This window comes from Electrophorus electricus, chromosome 15 (assembly GCF_013358815.1).
Source record: "Electrophorus electricus isolate fEleEle1 chromosome 15, fEleEle1.pri, whole genome shotgun sequence".
NCBI classification, from domain to species: Eukaryota; Metazoa; Chordata; class Actinopteri; order Gymnotiformes; family Gymnotidae; genus Electrophorus; species Electrophorus electricus.
In genome coordinates, this window is record NC_049549.1 from 14,446,639 (window position 1) to 14,469,216 (window position 22,578).

At 45.5% G+C, this 22,578-nt stretch overlaps 2 protein-coding genes across 5 annotated transcripts in view; both read left to right on the top strand.

Annotated features, from left to right (window-relative positions):
* The first annotated feature begins 702 nt into the window (after nucleotides 1–702).
* cluha (clustered mitochondria (cluA/CLU1) homolog a) lies at nucleotides 703–19,547 on the top strand. 4 transcript variants are annotated; one of them, XM_026997747.2, is made up of 26 exons: nucleotides 703–1,182; nucleotides 5,127–5,311; nucleotides 5,419–5,590; nucleotides 5,687–5,830; nucleotides 5,921–6,051; nucleotides 6,237–6,391; nucleotides 8,752–8,877; nucleotides 9,061–9,208; nucleotides 9,288–9,380; nucleotides 9,534–10,228; nucleotides 10,612–11,027; nucleotides 11,603–11,704; nucleotides 11,791–11,891; nucleotides 11,982–12,134; nucleotides 12,225–12,287; nucleotides 12,375–12,619; nucleotides 13,217–13,301; nucleotides 13,395–13,548; nucleotides 13,912–14,051; nucleotides 14,139–14,219; nucleotides 14,350–14,475; nucleotides 14,742–14,863; nucleotides 15,057–15,150; nucleotides 15,951–16,085; nucleotides 16,197–16,270; nucleotides 16,383–19,547. In XM_026997747.2, exons 1-26 carry the CDS (start codon nucleotides 1,053–1,055, stop codon nucleotides 16,510–16,512), a joined length of 4,200 nt encoding a protein of 1,399 aa, XP_026853548.2. In that variant the 5' UTR covers nucleotides 703–1,052; the 3' UTR covers nucleotides 16,513–19,547. The 4 variants fall into 4 exon arrangements, with proteins under 4 accessions (XP_026853548.2, XP_026853550.2, XP_026853549.2 ...); XM_026997749.2 differs by having other exon boundaries at nucleotides 10,612–10,940; XM_026997748.2 differs by having other exon boundaries at nucleotides 5,924–6,051.
* Nucleotides 19,548–20,602: 1,055 nt separating this feature from the next.
* pafah1b1a (platelet-activating factor acetylhydrolase 1b, regulatory subunit 1a) overlaps nucleotides 20,603–22,578 on the top strand; it is a 39,844-nt gene continuing 37,868 nt past the window's right edge. The window contains exon 1 of the mRNA XM_026997768.2: nucleotides 20,603–20,748. The gene's annotated coding sequence lies outside the window, so the exon portion shown is untranslated. The remainder of the gene's footprint in view (nucleotides 20,749–22,578) is intronic.

Here is a 22,578-nt window from a genome sequence, read left to right on the forward strand (position 1 = left end):
TCTTGATGATGTGGCAAACTATTGGCACATTATTTATGACCAGAATTGATTACTTGCTGTTAAACCTTTTTTAAACCAAATTTGAAGACAGCTGTTTTGCATGAAATGCAGTTTCTAAGATGTTGCTGTATGCTGTTAGGCTGGGAAACCTTTTTAGAACTAAGGAACAAAGTAGACAGGTTGCAGTGTTCTGAGCATTTCTGAGTAATTTATGCATTTCCAAGAATAAATTAGCCTACAGGCCATGTCAGATAGGTTATGCACCTTCGTTTAGCAGAAGGTAATCTAAATACAACACAGTGTTGAGTAAAAATAGTATTTGAATGAATATCCTAGCACTAAGCCTACAAAACACACTTGTTCAGCCTTCAGGTCAATTTCAATAGTTGTAGTTTTCCCCCGCTAACTAGTTACTACTAGTTACAGAAAATGGCCTAGCTGGGTAACTGGAGCTAGCCCATGAGCTAGCTGAAAAGCAAATTCAATTACAATTTATGGTAATATTTCAAACAAGTACATTACAATACCTGTTGTATATTATATAGCCCAAAGGAATGATATTGCTAAACTGTTGTAATGCTGTTGTTTACGTTTGTGAATTAGGACAGTTTCTTACATCAAAAATAAGGCCCTGTGTGTCAACAAGAGATTGTTTTGTTCTGTCTGTAACTCTACCAGCAGGAATTGGACAGATTCTTAAAAAAATATTTTAAATACCAGTACAAGATTTTTAAGGTTTTACTGCTGGGAGAAGTTATTCGTTTAAGGTGGTCTGAAGTGAGCATGGCATGTTAGACTTGCCGTAGCTGTGAAGCGAAGGGGAGAAACACAAAGGCAAAGAGGTCAAGAGGAGGAGAAACCACGTGTGACAGCCAAGCCTAGAACTGTCCTTCTAATGTGAAGTTGTTTCGTGATACTGGTGTGTCTGCATGTAGCTAGCTCACCCGTTTAGCAGACAGATCCACTCGCTCTACTGATCTACACCACGTCCATAAGCAACGGACATTTGTCGCTAAGTCCTGAAGCCAAGTTTCCTTGGAAGAAATCACATCATGGTAAGCAAGACGGATGATATACCGGCATCAGTCCCGAACTGCGGCTCTGTTGATTTTGCAAAGGAAGGCGAGACGCCGGAAAGCAAAGAGACCAACGAGACAAATGTCAAAGATTCCTGTCCGTGCGGTAAGTTTGCAGCCACCAAGACCTAAAGCTGGGTAGCTTCGGCATTCACAGAAATGGCAGTGCACTGTGTAGCTAGCTTTCTAGAGCTATGCTAATGCCATCGCTGATCCGAAATGTGGCACACAGTTCACGATAAGCCCCAGTAACGCTTACACATTTTGTAACGTTTAAAACGGGTGTTTACTATACTATTGTATAGTTATTCATGTTGTGCTCGAGGGTTTGCGAGCTGTGGCGTTTTAACCCCTGAAGAGCGCCAGCTAGCTGACCTAGTGTGTCGGGGTTAGACGTCGACCTGATGTGGCTGAATGCGGAGGGAATAACCTACAGCAGCTTTGTCTCCTCTGTGGAAATGCCGTGTTGCTGCGAGGGTAGGTGTAGGTTAGCCGGGGTAAGTTAGGGTAAGTTTTTAAACGTCTGGGGATTATTCACCGGTTACTTGACATTTCGTCTGTTAGCGTTAGCCAGCCAGCTAGCGTTTACGAGCGCCCTCATCTTTAGTCTCTAACTAGGTCTTTAGGAGCTGCATGTGTTGACTAAACCTGCCCACGCCGTGTTCATACCCAGTATATGATAAAGTATATAATAACGCCAGCCAGGTGTGAAGAGGTTTCGCACGTACTGTGAAACGGTTGCTAAGCGATAGCAGGGCAGCTAGGCTAACAAGCGGAGGCTGCACGCGCTCAGTGACGGCGTGCACGAACGTATCGAACTGAAGGTCACCTTCATTGGGAAATCCCAAATCAAGAGCTAAACGCAGGGGTGTTTTGAGTCCACGTTCACTTGCAGTGAACGTCCACCGAGCCTATTTCCGCAACATGTTTGATAATAAATGTTACAAGTTTCCTTGGGTTTTTTTTTTTACTAAGTGACTAGGTCAGGGAGGCCGCCTCGTTCCGCACTACAGACTCGTTTCCTAGTTCCCTCCCCTCCTTTCCGAAATTGTAGCGGTGTTCCGCGCCATGACCTGGAAGCGGAAATCCCAGCACATGGAAAGTCATGGTGCATGTATGCCGATAGAAGGTTATTGCTACCTGACACACACAAGCGATCGTGTTGGTAAGTTGTAGGTTTTCCAGACTGCGTCAACATTATACGACCGATGTCAGACACCTCACAGTTCGAAACCTCAAAATAAGGAATCACCCCCGCTATTATTCATTTTAGCCAGCAGCCGGGCAAGTTGTACAAGTTGGCGTGCAGTCCAAGTTGGCTAGTTAGCAGTTCAGTGTCATTTAACAAGGACCTTGGAATAGCTGCCTGTGCTGCTACTGTGGCCGAGAACTGAACTGATTCGGTAAACAGGCTGACTGACAGTTTCGGTGATGCTAGATCGGGGGGAATCAAGCAGTCTATCTGAAATAGTTTGCGACTGTTCCGTATTGGATTTTTTTGTCTTTCGCCATTCCGTTTTCTCTGCAGATAAGCCCGACTGTTATCTCTGTTAATCTCACAGTAGCTTTTGACTAATGGTTTTGCTTACACTGACTGGAGAAGTTCTGGATATTCATAAATGTTTGGGAGACGGTGTAATGTGGCTTATGTTCTCGTTCTACCGCTAATGTTTTACCGGTATCACAGTTTTTCGGGCTTACTTGGCTATTTCTGTACTGTCGTTAAATTACTGTAAAGTCGTTACATTACACGCCAGTGGATTTAACCAGCAATGCTGAAGCCCCACCGGAAACAAGCCAGTCAGCAGGAGCTGCAGTGTGAAGGCTGTTTTTGGATAACTGGGTATGGTCTTATAAGGCACTTATTCCAAGGGCACTACTGTCTAAGATGTACGTCTGGCGGATCAATCATTTACAGAGAAATCCGGCTATTTTGTGATCTGGCTGTCAATTTACTTTTCTGTTTCTGTTATGACTTTACCCATGTGCCATTTCTTTTCAAACTGGCTGGTTTGATCTCATCATAGAAATTCTTAGCAATTGATTCAAAAGATTTGCATTGCTTTTCTTGTTAATCAGTAAACTGTAAATTTTGCAATCTTGTGCTGAAACAACCTAAATTGTTTTACCTGAGAGGGGAGCACTAAATGTTTTTTGTTTGTTTGTTTGTTTTACCAAAGTTTTGCAAAGTCTTAACTGAAGTCTCAACTAACAGTAAGGGGAATTGGGCATTTAGTTGACAAGTCAGGTTAGGGTCAAGGAAGGAGACAACAGTATTTCTTTATCTGCCATGCTGAGAATATTTAGCTGTTTTCTGGTTGATATTCTGTCAGACACTGCACTCTTTGACCTGCTGGTCAGAGTATCTCTGGTAGTTGGGTCAGAAAGATGAAGTGGGGCCCCCAGGGTGACCGTTCTCAGCCTCAACGGAAGTCCTGTACAATGGCGCCACTCTGAATGATTTACCAACAAGACCCAAGCCTGATGTACGATGTTAACATTGAGTAGCCAACTTAAGATTGTTCCTCACCCATTATTCTTCCTAAGATAGCTGAAGGAGCTTATGTAGACATGGACAGGACTGATAAATTGGTCTCCTATTGTCTGAATAAGACTATAACAGATTAAATACTGTGTTGTATTTCGTTAAAAGGTTCTGCTTGGCGTAATATCTACTGACAGACGTATAATGGCTTTGATGGGAAAAGGGATAAAAATAGAGGATTTGACATTTAGCAGGTATTGTGTGATCAAGCTTATTATATTGTCCTGCTCAGGCATTGCTCTGACTGGTATCAGGAGCACAGAGGGCGCAGTTCAGCCAGACTGCAGCCATATCGCCATGAAAGAGGCAAAAAGTGCAGGGTTTGCCTTCAGTATTGTGCAATATGGAGATGCACTTAACCCTTGCACACTTTGCTCTGTTTTTAGTCATCCGAGCCTGTTTTGCAACTTGCAGCTCAGGGCCATTTGTATTGATGTTTTATGCTGCTGGAAGCCTTTTGAAGATGTGTACCAACCTTTGATTGAAGGAAATCACACTGAGTGATTAAGTGATGTTGAGTGATTAATGGAGAAGTGTGTGTGACATGGATAAGAACAGAATCAGGACACTGAGGGGCTGGTTACGTAACCTTAACATTTTCACTAAACCTAGTATCTTGGCATTCTTTACAAGCACAGTTTACTAAATCATTTTTGATTTACCTTTCTGAGGCCCTCCATGAAAGGAGATGCCTGCACTTGTTGCTACAGCCCTGACACTGGTTACCTTGAAGTCAGCCAAGGACAAGCTGCAGTTGTCTACAAAGCAAGCAGTAAGCCTGTGTTGGCCCTGGCTGTATTTTATCACAAACAGCTGTGGCTTAGTAGGGGTCCGAAAACACGTTTTTTATGACGTCCAGCTCGGAGTCCCAGTCTAGTCTGACTGGTTGGTGTGTGCAGTAAACATGCAGCCTCTGTTTGAGTAGAATCTGGATTGCATCAGAACGCAGCCAGGTGGAGGGTGGTGTTGCAGCACCGAGTGCAGACACTCAGCTGTTCACATTGGCAAGGGCTGCTGTTGCCGTGGAGATCTCCAACAGTCCGTAGTGCCCCACAGGGCTGGACTGTGTGCAGTTGATGGGGCGTTACAGTGCCTTGGCAGCTGACTTGTGATTTTTATTCCTGGCAGTGTTAGCTCAGCGGTTAAAGTACTTGACTAGCAGTCGGAGGGTTGCCAGTTCAAGCTACACCACTGCCAAATCGCCACTGATGGGCCACTAAGCAAGGCCCTTAACCCTCAATTGCTCAAAATGTTTACAGTCATAATTGTATGTCACTTTGGATAAAAGCATCAGCTAAATGCCATAAATGTAAATGAAATAAACTGACTTAAAAGACAGTACTGCTACTGTGACCATTAGTTTTTTCGATGACACTAAATACATTCTATAGTCTAGTGAATAACCTTTATCCTTTTGCTTTTGGGTTACACTGCTAACTCTGTAGACTACTGTACATGGTATTCATCCTGATGTAGACAGACTCTCTCCTGCATCTGGCCCGTAGGGCACAGTGCAGCCGCAGCAGTGATGAATGGGATCGGAGGGCACGACCAGGCTGAGGAGGCGGAGTCAAAGCAGGACAGCAGCGACCACGCCGACGACGGCAACGAACAGGAAGTGATTGTGATTCAGGACACTGGCTTCACTGTGAAGATTCAGGCACCGGGCATTGAGCCCTTCGACCTGCAGGTACTGTGGCCGCACCCCTACACTAACCCCTCCCCCGCGCACAGCAGTGTGGAGTTGTACACGGTGTGCGTTTCCCTAAACGAGAGCTCTCTCTCGTCACCTTTCAGGTGTCCCCGCAAGAAATGGTGCAAGAGATCCACCAAGTGCTCATGGACCGCGAAGACACCTGCCATCGCACCTGCTTCTCCCTGCAGCTGGACGGTAACGTCCTGGACAACTTTGCCGAGCTGAAGTCTATCGAGGGCCTTCAGGAGGGGTCTCTCCTCAAGGTGGTGGAAGGTATGTATCGCAGCACGTGGCTGTTTGTAACAAAGTCACCGGGGTTCGTTTGAGGGCACAGAGATTTCCCATCTGCTGCTTCCCTTCGCCCTGCAGAGCCCTACACGGTGCGCGAGGCACGCATTCACGTTCGCCACATCCGAGACCTGCTGAAGAGTCTGGACCCCTCTGACGCGTACAACGGCGTGGACTGCAACTCCTTGTCGTTCCTCAGCGTCTTCACGGACGGAGACCTTGGAGGTGCGTGCCACAGGGTCTGTTTGCTGCTGGGATGAAGTGGCTTGGAGCAGACCTGTGTTTTATCTGATGTTTCTTGCATCCCTTGTCCAGCAGACAGCGGCAAACGCAAAAAGAAGGGTAGCGAGCTGGAGCAAATTGACTGTACTCCTCCTGAACACATCCTGCCTGGTAGCAAAGAGCGCCCCCTAATGCCCCTCCAGCCACAGAACAAAGACTGGAAGGTAAGTGTCAGTGGGCATATTTAACTGATCTGTCGCTCCAGTGTCACGCCCCTGTTCCTCCTACATTTTAAACATCGTTTCCCCTGAGTCCTTTGCGTGCCAGTTCCTGAAAGCTGGAGCACGTCTCCCGGCGGTGAGCGCCATGCTCGTTATTAGCCCTCACACGCGGTGTTCTCCTTCCACAGCCTCTCCAGTGTCTGAAGGTCCTCACCATGAGTGGCTGGAACCCGCCACCCGGCAACAGGAAGATGCACGGTGACCTCATGTACCTGTATGTCGTGACTGTAGAGGACAGGCACGTCAGCATCACTGCCTCCACCCGTGGATACTACCTCAACCAGTGAGCATGGCCAGATCCTCCTGCCTCTTCCATCTGTTCTACACACACGGGTGGGGGGAGGGGGGGGTTGTCTCTGTTTCCCTGGGTTGTTTTTTTGTTTTGTTTTTTTCCTTTTCTTTTATAGGAAAATTATATGTTTGTGTACATTTTCATCCTGCCTACGTGCTTGAAATGGTATAATTTTGGCTGGTGTAATTGCAAGGCTCCAGACAAATGGCACGATATCCCAAAAAAAGTGCGTAGCGTTGAGATGACGTCTGGTTTAGGATGCGTTTGAGATAGGAATGTAGTATGTTTGAACGCGATGCTTTGTGTCTGTAGTAGACAACAAGCTGTCTAAACTGATATTTAAGGTGTTTCTAAATAAGTTGGACGTCTTTAAATGAAAATGGTTACTTCTACTCAGTGGTTGTCGGAGCTCCACATCAGTCAGTTTCTAATGTTGCACAGGTCGAAGCTGATTCTTTTGTCTGACTACATGCTTAGCAATCCTGTAGTAAAGCCGAGGGTCGTCAGAATGAGGTTTGTGATTGGTAGCTGTGTCTGATTCTGACCGTGTCCGATATGTTTAACGATCGAGAAATTGAGACTAGAGTTTTTCTCTAGTCAGCATATAACTTGATAAAATAGCAAGGTGTTTTCCGCTGAATGTAAAACATGTGTACTGCACGTCACACAGATTAGTCATCATGTATCCAGCTGCATTATGGGTTGTAGATGAGGTGTCTGGGCACGAATGTCATGCCCTTCCCAAGTACACATGCAAGTACATGTGCACCCGTGATGATGACCTCCATCTCTTTTTCTGAACAACAGTTTTACGATGACATTGTGGAGAGGAGAAAGTTCCTGAATGTTTACAGGCCTTGAGTGTCAATCTGCTCTTACATTGGAGCAGCAGCAAGTCAGACAAGAGAAGGTCTATGAAAGCACACTAAGATATGACCTCCAATATCACACACACCCTGTCTATACTACAAACTAATGTCCCCCTACACGCGCGCACAGATCAGTCACAACATTAAAACCACTGACGGGTGAAGTGAACAACACTGAATATCTTGTTACAATGGCACCTGTCAGGGTTTGAGATACATTTAAAGCAGTGACTTTCCAGAAAGGAAAAGCAGTGAACGGGTGACAGGGTCATGGTTGTACAAGCTTCACTGACGCATGTGGGCAGTGAAGGCCAGCCTGTCTGGGCTTGTGCCACAGAACTGCTGTGGCACAGATTGGCAAGTATAATAAGTTGAGGCTGGAAAGGTGTCAGAAAACACAGCACACCGCAGCTTTGCTGTAGACCCGACAGGGTGCCAGTGTTGACCCCTGTCCACTGCCAGAGGTGTCCGCAACGGGCACGGATGCATCAGAAATGGACTGTGGAAGAAGTCTGGTCTGATGAATTGCATGTTCTTGTAAATCGCGTGGATGGTGGGGGGTGGGGTGTGTGTGTTGCTTACCTGAGGAAGATGTGGAACCAGGATGAAACATGCCAGGAGAAGCAACGGTGCGCTCTGGGCAACGTTCCGCTGGGAAACATTGGGTCCTGGCTTTCATGTGCATGTTATTACTCTGACACGTACCACCTACCTAAGCATTACTGCAGACTGAGTACACCCCCCTCAAGGCAACGGTATTCCCAAATGGCACCTCCATGACCTTTACAAGCACTTTGCTTGCACAGCTGATGGACCTCTGTCCAAAACATATTGTTTCTCTGGAAACCTTGTGTACTTCCTGGAAGTTGTTTTTTGTTGTTTTTTTTAAACCTCTACATGTATTTGCACACCACACACACAAACACCTCTTCAAATGTTTGTGTAGCAGAAAAGTTAAATTGTGGGGATAAATCTAAAATGTCTGCGTTTGTTGCAAAGATATCCAATCAAGTGTTTGATATTTTTAGATTACACCACTCTGAAATGTAGCCAGTAACATCATGCCTCTTGCAGTGACAAAACGATGATCCTTACAAAGCAGCAGTGGGTTTGAAACACAGCACAGGTTTTCAGTTTTACTCCATTGCTCATCCAGTCATTGTATGTATTTAATGTGTAACTGTTTTAGTCATTAATGTTGAGAAACTGGAATACATTTATTGCTGTTTGAGTAATTTATTTTTTTTGCTCATTGTACTAAAACGCTAAATATGGACAGGTGCAGGTTTAAAACTGTCGTCATAAGCATAAGTGTTTTTGGCAATTAACCCCAATGCAGGAAAAACAATTGTAATAGTAATAATGTAAGTAAAAGCAGTTCCATACTTGGGTCAGTTAATTTTTTTTAGGCTGGATGACGAAGCTTCAGGATGATTCGGGGATGTTTTTGGGAAAAAGTAATCGTACCGTTGGCCATTCCAGGTCCACCACCTACACGTTCAACCCTAAGCCAGCCAACCCCAGCTTCCTGAGTCACTCTCTGGTGGAGCTTCTGATCCAGATCAGCCCGGCCTTCAAGAGGAACTTCACGGCCCTACAGAAGAAGAGGTGAGCGCCCTGTTATTCCCTCCCACGCCAGACGGTCTGGAAGATTCTCCCTCAGTCCCCAGACTGGTCATTAAGAGTTACTAAACAGTGTTTCCAGAATAACATTTGTTGTTGTTGTTAAAATGTCAGGTCCAAGAGTACGTCATGTGAAGTTGTTTTAAAGTTAATTTTTAATTACTGCAGAGTCCAAAGACATCCGTTTGAGAGAATAGCCACACCGTTCCAGGTGTACAGCTGGACTGCTCCACAGATGGATCACACGATGGACTGTGTGAGGGCAGAGGACGCCTACACCTCTCGCTTGGGCTATGAGGAGCACATACCTGGCCAGGTAAGTGAGTCGTCATATCTAGTTCTCATACGTCTACCCTTCAGCCTGTTATTGAAAAGTGATCTGCTTTTTACTGTAGACCAGAGAGTGGAATGAGGAGCTCCAGACTACTAGAGAACTACCTCGCAAGAACCTTCCAGAGCGCTTGCTCAGAGAGAGAGCCATTTTCAAGGCAAGCTTACGCAAAATACACAGTTTTGCACCATGGAGGGACTCGCCAGTGGAACAGCTGGCTAGGACTCCGGTTGTAGGAGTTTGAGTCCTTCCTTCCAAAAATCCATCCAGCTTGAGTTCACATGTCAATCTGACACTTGTGCTTCTTCAGGTCCACAGTGACTTTGCCGCAGCAGCCACGCGTGGGGCCATGGCTGTAATCGACGGCAACGTCATGGCCATCAACCCCGGGGAGGAGACGCGCATGCAGATGTTCATCTGGAACAACATCTTCTTCAGCCTGGGCTTCGACGTCAGGGACCACTACCGGGAGCTGGGCGGAGATGCGGCGGCCCACGCCGCCCCCACAAACGACCTGAACGGGGTGAGGGCTTACAGCGCCGTGGACGTGGAGGGCCTTTACACGCTGGGCACGGTTGTGGTGGATTACCGCGGCTACCGCGTCACCGCCCAGTCCATCATCCCCGGCATCCTGGAGCGCGAGCAGGAGCAGAGCGTCATCTACGGCTCCATTGACTTCGGCAAGACGGTGGTGTCGCACCCCAAGTACCTGGAGCTGCTGGAGAAGACCAGCCGGCCGCTGAAGGTGCAGAGGCACGCCGTGCTCAACGAGAAGGACGTCGCCGTGGAGCTCTATTCCTCCGTCGAGTGCAAGGGCATCATTGGTAACGACAGCCGCCACTACATCCTGGACCTCCTGCGCACCTTCCCGCCCGACCTCAACTTCCTGCCTGTGGAAGGGGAGGAGCTGAGCGTGGAGAGCCAGAAGCAGGGCTACCCACGCCAGCACCGCCACCGCCTGGCCTGCCTGCGGCAGGAGCTCATAGAGGCCTTCGTGGAGCACAGGTATGTGCCTGTCATGCCACTTCCACAAAGAAACATCTGACTAAAAGGCACTCTTATTGCTTATAATGAATGAAGCTACTAACCTTGCAGGCAAGTAAATATTAGTTAATATTATGCAAAAGACCAAGTATTATGCATTTTTGATAAGATGGGATCATTTTATATGCTTCCTTGTAGTTTTCATATACTGGTTGCCACACTAGACTTGTGCAGTGTAAGAGAGGCTTGTAATCCTCTCTGAAGTCAGCAGGTGTTTTTTGCTTTTTTTTTTTTTTTTATGGGCCCCAGAAAAGGTCATTTGAGAAGGTCATTTCCAGTCTAACCTCCAGAATGCACCGCGTGTCCCAGGTGCTGATGGTGTTATCTGTGTGTGTGCGCCAAAGGTACCTGCTTTTCATGAAGATGGCAGCACTCCAGTTAATGCAGCAGAAAGCGAACAAAGATGGCAAAAGTGTGGCCCTTCCTGAGAGCATCACTGCCGAGGCGTCTCCCGAGGTCTTGGAGAAGGCTCCGGAAGCTGCAGCGGCCGCCTCGGACACGGCGACCTCCTCCGAGTCCGCGGCGATGCACGATAAGCCCAGCTCTGCGGCGGCAGAGAGCCAGACGACCCCAGCTGCAGAACACTCAGCGGTTTCCACAGCAACCGCCAACGGTACTCACGAACCCCCAGCTCCAGAGAGCCAGAACGGAGGCTGTGGCAGTTCTCTGGAGGGTAAGGAGGCAGATGAAACTATACCAGGACTAGCGCAGGCTAAAGAGCTGGCAGAGACTTTAGCTGCAGAAGATGGATCCGGTATCGGTACGTTCTGTGACGAGCCCGACGTGAGCCGAGAGAAACGGGAGTGTTCAGCTGGCAGGGACGTCGGACGGGGACAGGAACGTGGGTGGAGAGCCCCCCCCCCCCCAGGCGGCTCCGTTTACTCTTACCTTAGCTTAGTCTAGGGCGTGCTGGCCTTGTTCTGTGCTGACAGCTCCTGGTCACAGAAAGGTGTCTCTCAGGCCAGTCTGGGCGCTCCCGTTCTCTGCCGGGCTCCTATAGGAAGGGTCGCGTCTCTGTGATGGGTGTGGTTCTCCCTGTCCTGTACGCTCTTCCTGCCCCCACATGCTCTGACTTCCGTAACACGGTATAATTAACAGCAGTCAGAACTCTTAAGTCATGTTCCTTCACACATTAATGTTAATCCTTCACCGATTTTGTTAATCATTCCCCTGGTACCTACTAATCACTTGTTTCAACTGTCCGGTGCACTGGGGTTTAATGAGTCAACTTTAGTGATCTTTTATTGATCTCACTTAAGTCTTTCCTCTCTTTTTTTCGTTTTTTCGATTATCGTTATACTGAAGTTATGCCAACCCTGCATTGCATGTTCACAGACCCCAAGAGCCGAGAGGTGGTCTTCAATGCCTGCAAAGCTGTGGGCTCCATCAGCAACAACTCCTTCGACATTCGCTTCAACCCGGACATCTTCTCTCCAGGTATAGAGGGCACAAGCATTCCTGGCGTATTCGGCCCCCGCTGGCCGATTCGGGCAGCCTCGCTGAGCCGTCCCCTTGTGTTCCAGGCGTCCGGTTCCCCGAAGCCAGTGCCGAGGACATCCGCAAGCAGCAGCAGCTGCTGAAGGATGCCGCTGCCTTCCTGGTGTCCTGTCAGATCCCCTCGTTGGTGAGCACGGACTTCACCGGAATGCCCGGCTCGCGGTTTCTGCCCCGTTGCTTTAATTGGCGACCTCATCCTGTCTTCGCTTCTCTGCAGATGAAGGACGGATTAGACCACACGGCTCTGCCGATGGACGGCGCAACACTGACCGAGGCCCTCCATCAACGCGGCATCAATGTGCGCTACCTCGGGAGCGTGCTGGAGTTTGTGGACAAGATGCCGGCCAAAGTGCAGCTTGACCACTTCTACGTAAGCTCAAATGCAATGCTTTTGATCCGGACCGTCGCGCTTTCTTAGCGCGACGCACGTTCCTTACGTTATGCCGTTTCCTGTTTACAGAGGATAGGAATCACCGAGCTCATCACAAGATGCGCAAAGCATATCTTTAAGACCTACCTCCAGGTGAGCCCTCGGTTTTATGAATGAACCTTGTGTAACGGGTCAGATACAGCCGTTTCCTCACTGCGTGTGTGCGCGCTGGTGCTACAGGGCGTGGAGCTTTCGGCCCTCTCTGCTGCTGTGAGCCACTTCCTGAACTGCTTCCTGAGCTCTTACCCCGACGCGGTGGCCCACCTACCAGCAGACGAGCTGGTGTCCCGCAAGAAGAACAGGAAGCGGCGGAACCGGGTGCCCGGGGCAGGAGACAACACAGCCTGGGCCAACCTGACCCCTAGTGAGCTGTGGAAGAGCATCGGCACCGAGGCGCATGGTTATTACCACTTCACCCTGCAGTGGTGAGGAGCACCCTCCCTTGCGTGTGTGCATGTGTGCATCTATTGCATTGTGTAAAGATTTCACAGAAAGATCCGGGTGGGTGAATGAGGGGGGCTTGTATCAATATCTATTGATTATTATCAATAATGGTTTTACTTTGGTTGATCTGTGTATTTGAAATCAGCCCTAGAGGATTTAAAATTGATGGCTGTTTAAAAAGAAAACTGGTTTAGGTTTATGAATGACGGCAACTGGAAATAAAGCTTCATCCACGTGGAACTGCAAAAATCTTGGATGTCCATTAAATATACATGTATCTTTGTAAATAACTCTCAACCCAATTCCAAGAGAGAGAAATTATTATTTTTATTTTATTTTTTTTTCTCTTCATTCTGTAAACATACTTTGGAGATATGAGGTTTTCATCCAACAACGATATTTAAGATACTCTTGGGCAGTAACACACGCCCTGGGAAACTAATTTATAAATTAATCAACACCATAAGCCCAAATAATGAGTACATTTAACTGCTCTATACACCCTGAATAGCACACACTAAGTCAGCTGCGTAAAAACGAGCATACTAAAACCTTGCTTTATGTGCTTATGTCGGTAGCGAGAGTGTGGACCAGGCCGTGGAGAAATACGGCCTGCAGAAGATCACACTCCTGAGGGAAATCTCCGTCAAAGCCGGCATCCAGGTACCGCTGGCAGGGGTCTGCCTCTGTCCCCTGTGCGCGCCAGAAGCTCCCTCAGACCTGCAGTGACGTGTTTCCTCATGTTTGTGCCTGCAGATCCTGATAAAGGAGTACAATTTCGACAGCCGCCACAAGCCAGCCTTCACCGAGGAAGACATCCTGAACATCTTCCCCGTCGTGAAGCACGTCAACCCCAAAGCCTCCGACGCCTTCCACTTTTTTCAGAGTGGCCAGGCCAAGGTCCAGCAAGGTGAAGGAACTGCTCACCCCCCAGAGAACGATTTGGCGGGGGGGGCGCATATAGCCCAGCTCATGTTAAGCAAGATAGATGTCATGTAATGGTAACTGGGAGCGGTGGTGCAGCAGTAAGAATGAATGGCTTGGACATGTCTAGTTTGTAGCCCGCTGCTGTTTTCTATAGAAGAGGCAGTACGTTGGAGTTACTGTGAAAAGTCATGTGACGTTCCCTGTCACAGGCTGTGATGAGCAGAAATCCAGTTGCAATACAGTTTGGGGGCTTGATTTCTTGTCTGGGGATATGAGAAAAATCCAAACTTGCTGAACCGTGAGCACGTGACGCCGTCACTGATCGTGTGTTCCCGCGTGTGCTCAGGTTTCCTTAAGGAGGGCTGCGAGCTCATCAACGAGGCCTTGAACCTCTTCAATAATGTTTACGGCGCCATGCACGTGGAGATCTGCGCTTGCCTACGCCTGCTTGCACGCCTCAACTACATCATGGGTGACCACCCTGAGGTCCAGCCCACGCACCCTCCCCTTTCTCACGCTCCCCTCAACGGCTTGATTTTGACGTTAACGTTAAGTATTTTTTCATCTCTTTAGGCTCTGAGTAACCAGCAGAAAGCTGTTCTGATGAGTGAGAGGGTACTGGGAATTGAGCATCCCAACACTATTCAAGAATATGTAAGTGCATGTGCGTGCGTGTGATCTTGCTTTGTCATTGATTAATCTCAAACATTTTGCTTGTCTGGGTCCTGGTTCTTTAGCTTCATTTGTGTATCTCTTTTAATAAAAGCTGGTGTGGTTCTTCCAGATGCACTTGGCTCTGTACTGCTTCGCCAACGGTCAGCTGTCCACTGCCCTAAAGCTGCTGTACCGTGCCCGCTACCTCATGCTCTTGGTGTGTGGGGAGGACCATCCTGAGATGGCTTTGCTAGATGTAAGTTATGTGGAGAGAACCATGAATCTAGCACTTCTTTTTCCGGACACAAAAATCTAGAATCACAAACGCGCGTAATGCAAGTTTGTGTAATACAAGCATATTAAATTCACATACAGAAACGGCTTTAATAAGTAACCATTTAGTTGTCTTATTTTAAATTACATGACTTCAGCGTTTTACACTTTAGATAAAGAGGTGTGCGGAGGGTGATGATGGAATGAAAGCTTTGGTGGCTCTGATTCATGTCTGTTTCGCTGCTGTAGAGCAATATTGGTCTGGTGCTACATGGAGTGATGGAGTATGACCTGTCCCTACGCTTCCTAGAAAATGCCTTGTCCATCAATTCCAAATACCACGGGCCCCGGTCCCTCAAAGTTGCCCTCAGGTATGGACTGTGTCTGTGTGAACTGAGGAGTCAAATGCATTGAAACATCAGGTATTCTTTTGGAGTTGCCAGCATCTTTCACAGCCTGCGTGTTGGCTTTATTTTCCAAGAGCGTTGCACATGTATATCCCTTCTGAAGCAGCTCCAGCTGAAGGGGAGAAGGGTTTTCATTCCTCTCTGTGTTTGTGTGCAGTCATCACCTGGTGGCCCGCGTGTATGAGAGCAAGGCTGAGTTCCGCTCTGCTCTGCAGCACGAGAAAGAAGGCTACACCATTTACAAAAACCAGGTACCGCACGCACACACGGAGAGGCATGATTTTGCCTGGAGCGAGAAGCAGCCTTTTAAATGGTCATGATGTTGGTTCTCTCTCGCTCTCTCTCTCGCTCTCCCTAGCTCTCTCTCTCACTCTCCATCGCTCTCTCTCTCGCTCTCCCTCGCTCTCTCTCTCACTCTCCCTCTCCCTCCCCCAGGCATAACGCCTATGAACAGCTCATAATGCACCTTCATGATGACATTTGTATAACACTCAAAGGCGTGTTAGCAGTTGTTAAATAGTCTATTGATGTGCAGAAAACAAACACCGAATTAAATACAAAAGCATGGAGAGCTTTTCTCACTAAAAGGAAAACCTGGAATGGAGTGATTTTATGCATTCAGCTTCCAGTGGACAGTGCTGCCTCTCCGCTTCATTAAATACACTCACTAACACCCACACACCCACGAACGCATATACCCAGCTATGGTAGTATTGATGTTAGGACTTTGGAATAGTTTTTCCTTTTGTAAGTTTTCATATTTAAATAAAAATGCTGTAACATCTCATAGCTGTTGGTTTCAGTACAGGTTTTCTTCACACGCCACATGGTTATAACACAAGGCCAGGAGAGTCTATTTCTTTGACGATCAGTTCATGATGCACTGAACACTTGAGCCATTAGTAATGAATGGTTAAAAAGGAAAATTAAAGAAACTCTGGCAGCAATGTCATTTTCTGTCATTTGAAATGTAATTTTGGACCTAAGATGCTTTGTAGTGCCCAGCCAGGGGGTAAAGGGGACATGCTAAAGTAAAGCGTCCTGCTCACAGGTGGGTGAAGCCCACGAGAAGACGAAGGAGAGCTCCGAGTATCTGAAGTACCTCACTCAGCAGGCTGTGGCCCTGCAGAGAACCATGAACGAGATCTACAAGAACGGCTCCAACGCTAGCATCGTGCCCCTCAAAGTCAGTCGCCTTCACCCCGGTCCACGTTTCATATGGTTCACGTATGTCTTGGTGGTTGGCAGTTTCTGATTGGCCACGAACTGATATTGTGATGGAGTTTTGTTTGTGTAGTTCACAGCCCCAAGCATGGCCAGCGTTCTGGAGCAGCTCAACATCATCAACGGCATCATCTTTATTCCTCTCAGGTAGGTTGGACGGTCTTTAAAATTGCACCCATATCTGTTTTTTGTTGTTGTTGTTGTTGTTGTTTGTTTTTTTTTGCGGTGGCTGTAACCATTACCTGGTGATCCCGGGCAGCCAAAAGGATTTGGAGACGTTGAAGGTGGAGGTACAGCGCCGACAGCAGCTGCAGGACTCCGGGAAGAGTCAGGCACAGCAGGAGGGCATTGCGCTGGCACCGGACGACAAGCTCCCTGTCGACGATTAAAGCGGCCCGCCGCACCCCACCTCTGCTGTGGGAGGCTGTCGGCTTGAACATGTGGACCTGAGAGATTAAGCTGTCATTTAAAAATGAGTTTTTTTGAGCTTAAAGGGGCAGGGAGGGGGAGAGGGAGAGAGAGGTACACCGTGTAGCAGTCACAAAGAGAACGGCACCAGCGCTTCACACGGGCACGCCGAGAGCCAGGCGACGCAGCCTGCTCGAGGAGGGAGCGGAGAGATTCTGCCACTTTTTCTGCCAGTGTGTACGAGGCTGGAGGTGACCAAGGATGACCATGACATTATACACCAGAGCCTTATCCATCCATCCATCCATCCAGCGTTCCATCTAGATATCCATCCATCACCACCCTTCCCCCAACACACATACACCTCTCATACCCTCCACTTAACTCCTTTCAACTGAATCCAGGACAAACAGTGTTTTTCTTTGTTTAGGAGATAGTGTGGGCTTTAGCGCAGGACAGTCCACCCCTCCCCCACACATGTCTGCCTTTCAACCACCACTCCCAGCACACAACCTGTCTGGAAACTCAGGTGATTTCTGCACTAGATGAGGCCGCAAACGTTCTCCGCTAAATTCCCAGAGGCACACGAGAAACCTGACGGAGGCTTTAGAACACACGCGTATAACGGTCTAGCTTGGAGAGCCCAGCCTGAAAAGCTAATGGCTCTGTTGTGTCCCATACAGTTGGAAATTACTCTTGTGGTTTACCTGAGTTGTGGCTGCTGTCTTTACAACTTTACAGACATGTGTTCTCAGCCAGTGTTTTTAGCCTGATAACATGTGCTCTGTAAAAAAAAAAAAAAAAAAAAAAAAGACATTTTTTTGTAAAACTGAGCGGGAGGAGGAATTAAGCCATTTTATATCCTTCATATCCAGTTAATTTAAGCCATGTCTGTTTTATAGAATATACTCACAGAGCAATGTGTACATTTTGTCTGTGGGATTTTTGACAGAAAACTTGATTTATGTTGATATGCAGATTCAAAATGTATGGCTTGAACCAGATCTGTAGGCTCTCATATTTTTTTTGTTTAATTTTGTTCCATTCTTAAAGTGTGCGTGCGTGCACGTGGGCGCTTGTTATACTGGGGCAGAGATTCCAAGAGGGTGAAAGATTCCTCTGCTGCTGCTGAAATGGAATCACTATCAGCATATTTTTCTACGTATACTGATAAACATGTGATGACTTGAATCATACAGGATTTGGCTCTGCGCATGGTGAAAAAACTGCATTAAATAAGTGAATAAACCCACTTGGTATATCTGACCCACAGGACTTCTTTGACAATGACATTTCTGACACTTGTCATTTATTTCCAGCAGTAGAAAGGCTTTCTGTGTGTTCCACGTTTCCCCTCACCAGTATTTAGTGCACTTTCTAAAGCCGTGTTAACATCCAGCTTCACCTGAAGTCAACTGAGGCAGGCTGCTTTATGGAAAAAAGAAAACGGACAACAGTTGTTTGCTTGTATAAATACAGTGCGGGTCTACATTACAAATGTCAAATTGTTGCTGTGTTAATTGTATGAGTCTAAAGTAATAGAAATGCTGGAACTGGCCTGTTAAGTGCTGCTGTATTCTGCACTTAGATGCAAGATTGACTGCTACACTTCACCCCTTATTCGAATATAATTTCCAAGAATAGGGAAGAGGTCATTAACACTTAATCGCATAATGTTACGACTCATGAGTCAAACCACAGTGAATGTTGAACTATATGTCAGGGTGTGGGATTTGTGCCTATGTGTGCTTTGTCAGGCTGGCATTTGTTCCTTGTCTTTTTTTCCTTTTTGTTTTTCTATGCCTTTTAAAAGGGTTTAAAATATTTTTGCCTTGGCTCACTAGTTTCCTTTCACAATTGATTTATTTATCCTTTGTTGGAACGACATCGTATTCTGAGGTGGTCTTCAGATGCAGTATCGCAAGAAGCCACTAAGGTGTGCTCTTATCAAGCTACGTTTAGTTGCATTTGAGTCGCTAAAGAAAATAAACAAGCTTTATGATAAAGTGCAAAATTTAGCTTAGAACTTCGAAACTGTCCATACAGATGTTCTCAAACTGAAGTTCACTAGCCTTTGTGGAATAAAAATACTGATGTTACAAAGTTTTAAATGGCTGGAACACAATCATAGAACCTAAATTTTGAAATTGTGTAAGCAGATCTGACCTTGGATGTATTCATGAACATTTTCAAGGTTTTTTTTTTTTTTTTTCTTGAACTGCAAACATTTAAGGTTTGTTTTTTCAATCATATGAATTCTTGCAAGAGCATCCAATTTAAATCATTTAGATATTTAATACTAACTGGTTTTGTTTTGTATTAAAGATGCAAAATGAGATGTAGTAATTTAACATTTTCGATGATAGTTTTAAAATGAAAATATCTCTTGAGATTTCTGATCTGGGTTTTCTGGTCTTTTTAACTAATTAATCTTGTAATTTATTCAAAAACTTTAGAGCTAAACATTTGCATATATTAAATTTTTTTTTTAGAGAAATCTAATCTCTGCAGAACATTAAACAAATTTGAACAGTTCCAGTCCCCAACGTGCCCACACACACCTCTCATTCTCAGAAACCGCTCTGAACCAATGACCATAATAAAATATTATGATCAAACCACTCTTCATACCTTCCCTGGCACAGTGTGTATATTTGCTTGCATCACTACGAGCTGAAGTTAGCCTTAAGTCCAAATATAAAGCTAGAACAGCAGCTGTCATCCAGGAATCGGTTGTACGCTGCAGAAGCCTGTCTGGAGTAAGACGCATTGGCTGTTCGGTCCACCTCGGTGTCGTACGCTGTCTAAACACTCAGGCCGTGCCTCCATTTGGGTGTTTTTTGTTCCTTTTCGATCTGACTTTGTCCTGCCAGAGTTATCAAGCCCTTTTGTGTGTTTTGCTTTATTTTCTTTAATGTGGTATCTGTGGTATCTTTTCCCATAAATCTAATTATTTTTGATCTGAGTATGCTTTTGTATTAAAATAAATAAACTAGCAAATAAATGGTTTAACTGAGTTGTAGCAGTCTGTATGTACTTATGACTTTTCCACTATTGTATAATGTGAATTTCTAGTCTCATTCTATTATTGCTCATATAATATATTCAAATAATTATATTATGATAGAACTGTTGAATGTAGATTCAGTAAACTTCAAATCATTACCCCCTGTCCTTTTAAGTGCTATAAAATGTTTACAATGCAAGATTGGCACATGGTCTGTTTTTCCCTAAAGGCACTGAACAAATTTTTAAGATTCTTTATTTTTTAATTCTATATTTCTTAACTTGCTCTTCAAGTCACATTCTAGTTTTAATGCCATATATCAACTTTATAGAACTTTATTGTATATATACATGTATTGTGTGTATATATATATTGTATATATTCTTGATGCTTCATATCCACTGGTAAACAAGGATAAGGTCTTCAAAATAGGTTTTCTTCTGGCTGCTGGCCTTATGTCTAGAGTTTTTGTACATTTTGCATAGGCAGCAGAGCCTTTCTAGGTATGCTCGTTTGGCTTTTATAACAAGTTTCAGGGTAATATACCTGCATAAGCTATTAAAAAACAAACATAATGCAAACTAAAATGTTAGTCATAGCATGCCAAACAACTGCATCATGTCTTTTCAACAGGAGTCTCATCTCCCTCAAAGATTTCGCAATTACCCACTGCAATAGTTATTTGTTTCTAACGATGAATATTTAGCCTTGTCTCTCATTTTCAATTGCTTTGTTTTCTCCAATATCTAAATCTGCAGTCACCACCATACAGTAAATAGTTAAAACAGGTGCATCAGGGTTCCACTGCTATGATGCTGCTCTTAGGGTGAGGTCGCTGACAAATTCCACAAGGTGAGCGTGTTTTTCATCCTAAAAAAAACCAAAACAAAAACCGCTCCATCGTTGAAAAACGGAGATAAAAACCCCAACGCCATTACATTTGCAATCGGCTAAAGTTGACACCAACCAAGCTCGTCGCGTTTAGGCTTGGAAGGATCGAAGGGCGTGCGCCGCCGCGCGGGCTCGTGCGCATGCCCAGTTCGCGGAGGAGAGCACTGTGGAGAAAACAACGGTAGCTGCTGGTAGCTAAGCGGAGAGAGGAGAGGTGCGGACACGGAGCCCAGTTCCTCACGGCATCGCGACAAACACGCCTGGCACTTTCCGTCCGACTGTGCCCTGTGGATGCACGTTTGAGCAGTGCTATCGTGCGGTAAGAATCGTTTGATATTCTGTTTGGTTTGACGCGAAGGAAACAAACTGGTTCAAAGTAGCTGTGAATTTTGTGCCTCCTTTCTCGGTGCTTCAAAATGGCGGAAAGGCCGTTAGAGAAATAGTTCGGAGTCTTGTTTTTGGTCGTTTCAATACGTTTGTCAGATTTGCCGGCATGTATGTATGCAAATTGGTTTGCTTTCAGTGAGAATAGTCTTGGTTAGGCGCTTAACGCGCTGCAGTGATAGATAGAGGCTTGCTAGCCGCCGGTGAATCAACACGTCATTTCATCAATGTCATGATCTAGCTGGCTAACGTTAGCTTAGCTCGAGCGTTTCTAGCTAGCAGGCTATCAACAGTTGGTGAGAGAGCTAAGATAGTGTTAGTGCTAGTGTTCGCCACCGACAGTTAAATGACAAGATAAAATGTTATTCGCCTTTAACTTGTTATTGAGTTTGAGGCTAAATAATGTTAATCAGATAACTTATTTTATGTTTAGTAAGATATAGCTAGCATTTGAAATGAGTCATACATTTAAAAAAAATCTCATTTGTCTGGACGAGTTGTTAATTAACTGGATAACTAGTAAATGTTAGCTAGCTAAGCTACCTGGCTAACTTGGGCTTTTATAGCTAGATATCTACATGAGACGATGCTGTCAATATTAGCTATACTAGCTAGTTAGCTACCTATCTTAACTAACTATCTAGTTAACGCTAACGATCAAGTGCTTTTTATGTTATCAACATGGTGGAGCCTTTATTAGTAGCGCTTGTTTATGACTACCTAGCTACTCAATGCTGGCCAAGTGACCTGGGTTGTTTGTAGTAGTTTGGCTTATGACAGGCCTAATGATTTAATTTTTAGAAGCAACATGAGTTATATCAGCTCGCTAGTAAAGCTAATTAGCTATCTAGATGATTGTAACCTTGCATGTTTAACGTAGTAAGCTAAGGCCTCGTTTATTAGCTATAACAAACTTTGGCTTGCGTTGCCTTGTTAGCTAGCCAGCCCTCTAATGCAGTTAGCTGTCAAATCTACAATAAACCTCTAAGATTTAAGATAAGACTTAAAAAACAGCTTCTCCATCATTATAACCGATAATCTGGTAGACAAACTGTTGTTGAACTAATGACTTACATTAGGCCCTAATGCGCTGTTGAAGCATCTCAGTATGGGTGGAGCTCCATTACTGTTAGGGCAAATTCCCCCTGCATCTGCGCTCATATGTTATTCTGGCATGTCTTGTTTGTTTGTTTTTTTTGGTGTTTTTTTTGAGAAGTGCTATTGTATGTTCACAAAACGTGCGTGTGAGGGACTGCCACTTTGACGTTTCGTTATAGGTTCAACTGAAGCGGTGTTTGAAAATTTGCAAATTTTGGATTATGCAGATAAGTTTCCATTCACCAATATTCAGGGAGATATATACACATCTCCCTGAAATAAAAAAAAAGTGTGCGATTTACTAATAGCGGACATACAGATGTGAATGTTATTCTTGTTGATAGTCTCGCAATGCAACTTTACAGATGTATTTGATTTTGTAATATTAAATCTTCGGTTGGTGGTAGCACTGGTTCTAGTAGGCTAAGCGTTTCAGTATCAGCATTTGCAGATTCAGATCTTGCTATGTATCCTGGTCACTTCGTTTAAAAAAACACAGTGATGTGAATTGAGTACTTTGTTAGACTGCAGTGTTATTACTCTAAAGTACATGGGGAGATCACACATCAAATCATGAGCTATTTCCATCATTCTGTCAGCATTCGTGGTGGTCTTTTTTTTGGGGGGGGGTATTTGTGTTTATTTTCAATGCCACAGAATTATTTAT